The following is a 5,623-nucleotide window of genomic DNA, read 5'->3' as shown; positions in this document are numbered from 1 at the left end:
AAATGGGTGGGGGGGGGGGGGGGCTGACGCAGGCGCGCAGGGAAACCGCAGGGCAGGGCCTGCGCCTCCTTCTCATCACGTACATGGTGGGGTTTACCCCTTTCCTCTTAGCAATTCGGAAATAAGGCCTGGATTTTAGAGCTGAAAGTCCTGTCCAAAAATTTTCTCATGATAAAATTTTTTTTCAACTGCAAACCTAAGCACTGCAGACAGGAGGTGTTGCTGCATAACCTACGGATGCGGAGCCCTATTATTGTAGGTATCTTTCTGCAATGAGCCTCTAGTATATATATAAAAGCCTAAGTGACCATTACAACCAGCTGGTAGCTATGACGCGCACTGACCACCAGGGGGAAGATGCTCAACACAGGAGCTGCCCGCTGGTGGTTAGTGCACGTGGGGAGGACAGGGAGTCAATGGGGAGGGCACCTGTAATACTTTCAACAATAAAGATAAATTCAAAACAAACAACAAAAACAAGTAGGAGCTACTGTTACTGCTAAAACCGACCAACACAGGAAAAGACTTAACGCTTTTTCTCGTGTGGGATCATCCAACTGAAAAGTAAGGCTGAGGTCACACGTCCCCGGCAAAAGCCACACGTCGTCGGCAGGACTGGCAGGAACTGCCAGCCCCACCGATACTCGATCAGCTCCAGCAGGTTCTTCCGCAGCTTCTCCTTGTTCCTCGTGACTTCCCTCAGCTCCACCTCCAGCTTCTGCAGCTGCTCCTGCAACGGAACCGCAGCTGCTCAGCACCCGCCCCGGCGCCCCAGCGGCGCCCCAGCTCCTTCTGCGACACCCACCGTGGAGCTTTTAAAAAGCCAGAGTCTAGCCAGGCCAGGGGATGATGCTGCCCGCTGAGCCACACCAGCCAGGTCGCCTATGGCCATCTGGGGCAGTGTCCTCTCTGAGCCACACCAGCCAGGTCGCCTATGGCCATCAGGGGTGAGCGTCCTCTCTGAGCCACACGGGCCAGGTCGCCTATCTGGGGTGAGCGCCCTCTGGCTCTGAGAGGATGGGCAGGTGACCAGACAGCAGACAGCGAGGAGGTACAGCCCTGAGGGCGGCGCGTTACCTGCATTTCCAGGACCTGCTTCAGAGGCGGGGCAGGGGGGCTGGTCTCGCCCTCGGGGAGCGGGATGTCAGCTCTTTGAATCTCCTGCACCAGGTATGCTGCGGAACCAACGAGGAGAGGAGCGGGTGAGGCTGCACACCGCGCAGGTCCCAACACTTCACATCCCCCCTTCCCGCGTGTCTGACAATCCACGTCTGGTTCCCACGGACTCAGAGGCCACCCGCGATGGCGCTGCCTGGACAGCAGCAGGTGGGACGACAGGGTGACCCGTCAGTTGATGGGTGTAAGCCCTGAGGCTACAGATGAAAAGACGCCAGTGCGGCTGTGACCGAACCTCCATGAGGGGCCGGCCCCTGGGCAGGGAGGGGACAGGCACTTCCTTCTCTTCTTCCTACTCATCTCTAGCTGCTGACTGCTCTGAAGGGAGCAGGGTGCTTGTGGGGAAGGGCTGTTCGGGTTATTCTCATACACTCACCCAGGATCCGCTCCAGCTCTTCACACCGCTTCACCTCACCCACAAATTTCCTTTGGAAAGAACTTACATTCTGGTTGAGCTGAGAAGAGAACCAAAAATGTTCTTTCAACACCTAAAGTTTAACAATGAATTTGACGTTAAAATATCATTGGCAAGGGTTTGGGGAACAGCGCACCCTTGGGGAGTACTGAGTGGGCGCGCTCGGCCACAGCTGTTCGGAAAGCGTTGGCAGCTGTTACCAGAAACCCCTGAAAAATGCCCTTCGGCCCGGAAACAGCCCATGGAGAAATGTAACCTCAGCCCAAACCGTGGATCTGGACAAAGACTTCTCTAGAAGACACCCACCCGGGATACGGAGACGGCATTCACATGGAAAACTGATGAAAGGATTAGAGTCCGCCCACCCGTGGAGTACGACTCAGCAAGGAGCAGGGACAAGCTGCTGACACATGAAACGTCACGGAGGACTCTGGGGGTGACAGGACACAAAGGGCACACACTGTGCGACCCCATTCCTATGAAATGTCCAGAGAGGGCAATCCGCAGGGCGGGAGGCAGACGCGTGACGGGGGCTGAGTGCGGCAGCGGGAAGGGGCTCCCCTCCTGGCGTGGGACGCCTGAAACTGGCCTCGGCACACTTCCTAAAAGGCAGTGAACGCGCTCGAAATGAGTGGATTTCATGACACACGTCAACAAAGTTGTACAAAGTTATGACTTAGTCATGTGACTTCTGCACTTAAAATGGTGTTTGAAGTGACTACGGCATTTGATTATAGTAAGGAATTATTAAAGAGCTTGGGTAAAATGATGACACTGTGGTTACGATTTTTAAATGTCCTTGCCTCCCGGGACCCCTCGCACGGACTCCGGCCGGGCCACGGCTCTCCTGTCTCCGTCTCAAGCCCAGCATCACAGTCGCAGCAGGAAAGAGACGAGACGCGCACGCGATTTTCTGGAAGGACTTTGGCAAAGGGACTGTGGACGGGTGTGAGAGCAGGGGCCGACCACGGAGGTGGCACCGGAAGCAGACCATCCAAGGTCTCAAGGGGGTGGGGCCACGTGAACAAGGGGGCAGGACCACGTGGACAACCGGAAGTGAGCACGTGGACGAGGGAGTGGGGCCACATGATCACTCGAGAGTGGGCACGTGAGGACGGAGGAGGGGCCATGTGAAGATTGAAGGGATGTGGCCAGGAGCCCCCAGAAGCTGTGAGGAGGCAGGAAGGACCCTCCTCTGGAACCTCCCAGGGAGCACAACCCCAGACACCCTGACTTCAGGTTCTGGCCCCAGCACGGGGAGAGCACGTGTTCCTGTGGGTTGAGACCAGAAGGCCTGGGAGGAGGGGGAGAGGAGAGGGCGTGTGGAAGGGGGCAGCGTGGAGGGGGTCAATGGGAGGAAAAGGGGGACATCTGTAGTACTTTCAACAGTAAAGATAATTTTTTTAAAAAAAACCACAGCCCAGCCAGTGTAGCTCAGTGGCTGAACGCCGACCTACAAACTAGGAGGTCAGGTTCGGTTTCCGCTCACAGGGAACGGCATTGGGGCAAGAATTCCTGCATCTGTAGCGGACACTCAAGAAAACAATCAGACAACAGCTTGGCATGAGCTGCTCCAGCACGAGTCTCTACCCCAAGGTTCGGTTCTTGTTCAGCATGGTGAGTTATTTTTTTAAAGAATTACCCACAAGGAAGGCAACTTCTCATGCCACCTGTCAGCTCCCACACATTCCTGGACTCACGCTGACCTGACGCAGCTCTCCAGCTCCTGGGGACTCGGACATGGTCTTCCCGACGGAACTAGTGTCACGGGGGAGCCAGGCGCCCAGGCCTCTGCCAACCACCCGCTTCTCAGCTGCAGGTTTCCCTCCTCACATCAAACCCAACCCTCACCGGACCCTGTGGCTCTGCAGACCGACCTCGGGAAGAGGCCAGTGTCTGTCCCTGACACAGATCAGGCTGGCCGTCCCGTCATCACCGTCTCACAGGTAGTCACTGTGTGTTTCCCGTTACGTGGGTTCTTCTACAAAGTTTCACTTCTCTCTTCTTTACAGGGAGGCAACATTACCCTCATTCCGGACCAGTGATATGAAGACCTTGTGAACGTGGATTCACTGGAAGACTAACATTTAACCTCAGAAAACCGGCAGAGGGCCCGGCCGGCCTGTCGACCTAGGAACCAGGAGGTCAGGGTTCGATTCCCGGTCAGAGCACAGGCCCAGTTTTCAGGCTCCATCCCCAACGGGAGACATACAGGAGGGCAGTCGATCGGTGATTCTAACATCGGTGCTTCTCTCTCTCTCTCTATCCCTTACCCTTCCTCTCTCTCGAAAATTAATAAAAACCTATTTAAAAAAACAAACCTGGCAGGGGCTCCCTGGTGCTCTTTTTACTCATCTCCACTCCACCTTTTACTCTTTCATCTCCAGGTGAAAACTGTTCTGAGCTGGGACTGTGACAAAGGGCTGCTCGGGGCTTCCCTGAGCCCTCAGGTTAAATCACTTTGCTTTCATCCAGGCCTTCGCATTGCTGTCACCACGGAAACCCAGGCCCCGCCTCCTGCCCTCAGAAGGGCTATTGAATGAAAAGGGGAAAATTGTTCAGCTGCAAGCCCGAGACCAAGGCAGAGGTCAGGGGTCCCATCTGGTGAACCCGATGTCAGGAAGAAACCCCAGAACAGAGCAGGGGAACATCAGCCGCGATGGAACTTCCTGCACTGGCATCCAAGCTGCCTGACAGCCGACCGGACACACACACACACCCAGCTCGGAAAACCTGCCCCACACCGGGAAGAGCTGCTTTTGGTCCGGTTTCCTTCTGGGGGAGGATGAGCGCACTTGCGCTTCCTCCCGCCGAGTGTCAGGCTGTAATGACACTCCGTGAAACGCGAAATCTCAGAGGCGACTTGGGTATTTGTTCAAGCCTCTGAGACTGGAGCCGGGCACGCCCCGGGGCCCGAGGACTCACAGGATGGAGCACATCCACCGGGTCAGCCCAGCACCCGCCAGGTAAGTGGGTCCCGGGTGCTGGCGCCCGAGTGGCCCCCGGAACCCCGAAGAGAGCCGGGCCTGCCCTGCAGCCTCAGGTCACTCGGGGTTCTCTCCCCAACGGCATCAGCACGCGGTAGGGGTGCTCCCTTTGGAAATGAAGGGGAAGCCGCCAGGGGAGGAAGGCTGTCGCCCAGGAAATAAAACCTCCACGTCCGTGACTTCCCGTCCCAACAGCACAGCTCCGTCCTGCTTCCCAACCTCCCTTCCACACCCTGTCCTCCCCGTCACCCTCTGTAATCGGTGTGTTTGTCCGGCTCCTCCCAGGCTGTGAGCCACAACACAAGGACCTTGTCCTCCTGGCTGGCCACCCAGTCGGTCCCAGCACCCAAGGCGGCATCTGGAACAGAGCACACATTCCATACAGGCGTGCCCGGTCGCTCCACAAACGCCCTTTAGTGCCACCAACCAGGGGCTGTTCCCAGTCTTGGGGAATCAGGAGTGGACCGGGGAGGAGAGGCCCCAACCGTGGGGGCTGACAGTCCATGTGGGAGACAAACGGATAGAAAGATGCACAAACAAGTGCTCACTGTCACTTGGGGAGACAGCGTCCATTCAACGAATACTGACGGCGCTCCCAGTCCCTGCCAGGCCATGGCACCGTCCCACATCAGCGAACAAAACCCACACAAATCGCTCCCCTGGAGGAGCCCGCACCTCGCTGGCTCGCTGCCAGTTCAGGCGCTGAGCTCACCTGCCACCCGGTTCCCCGATCTTGCCCAGGCCGGGTCCTTCCCAGCAGGTCTCGGCCCAAACGCCACCTCCTCCAGGAAGCCCACCTGGACCACCGCCAGCCGAGCCACCCTCACACCAACCCCGTTTTATCTTCTTCTCTGCAAACATTGTCTTGTGTGTGGACTGGTGTGTCCGATCTCTGTCCCCCGCCAGATGGGACTCGGGGAGGGAGGCCTTGTCGGATGTGCTCCCCGCCCTGCCCGGTGCCCGGCACAGGAGCGTAGGATGGCACGACTCGAGGCCGAGGAGGACCTCGCGGGGCGCTACTCACTCAGCCGGGACCCTGAGCTGA

At 57.5% G+C, this 5,623-nt stretch overlaps 1 protein-coding gene across 1 annotated transcript in view; it reads right to left on the bottom strand.

Moving 5' to 3' along the window:
- Positions 1–5,623, bottom strand: part of ATP6V0A2 (ATPase, H+ transporting, lysosomal V0 subunit a2) — a 22,644-nt gene that overhangs the window by 14,977 nt on the left and 2,044 nt on the right. Inside the window, exons 2-6 of the mRNA XM_015567217.1 lie at positions 5,291–5,400; positions 1,553–1,631; positions 1,078–1,175; positions 532–730; positions 98–150 (exon numbers count right to left, since the gene is read on the bottom strand). Of these exons, the coding sequence (XP_015422703.1) occupies positions 98–150; positions 532–730; positions 1,078–1,175; positions 1,553–1,631; positions 5,291–5,400 (539 nt within the window). The remainder of the gene's footprint in view (positions 1–97; positions 151–531; positions 731–1,077; positions 1,176–1,552; positions 1,632–5,290; positions 5,401–5,623) is intronic.

This window comes from Myotis davidii, unplaced genomic scaffold (assembly GCF_000327345.1).
Source record: "Myotis davidii unplaced genomic scaffold, ASM32734v1 scaffold43, whole genome shotgun sequence".
NCBI classification, from domain to species: domain Eukaryota; kingdom Metazoa; phylum Chordata; class Mammalia; order Chiroptera; family Vespertilionidae; genus Myotis; species Myotis davidii.
The sequence above is the reverse complement of the archived record's forward strand: the minus strand, read 5'-3'. Positions and strand labels throughout refer to the sequence as shown.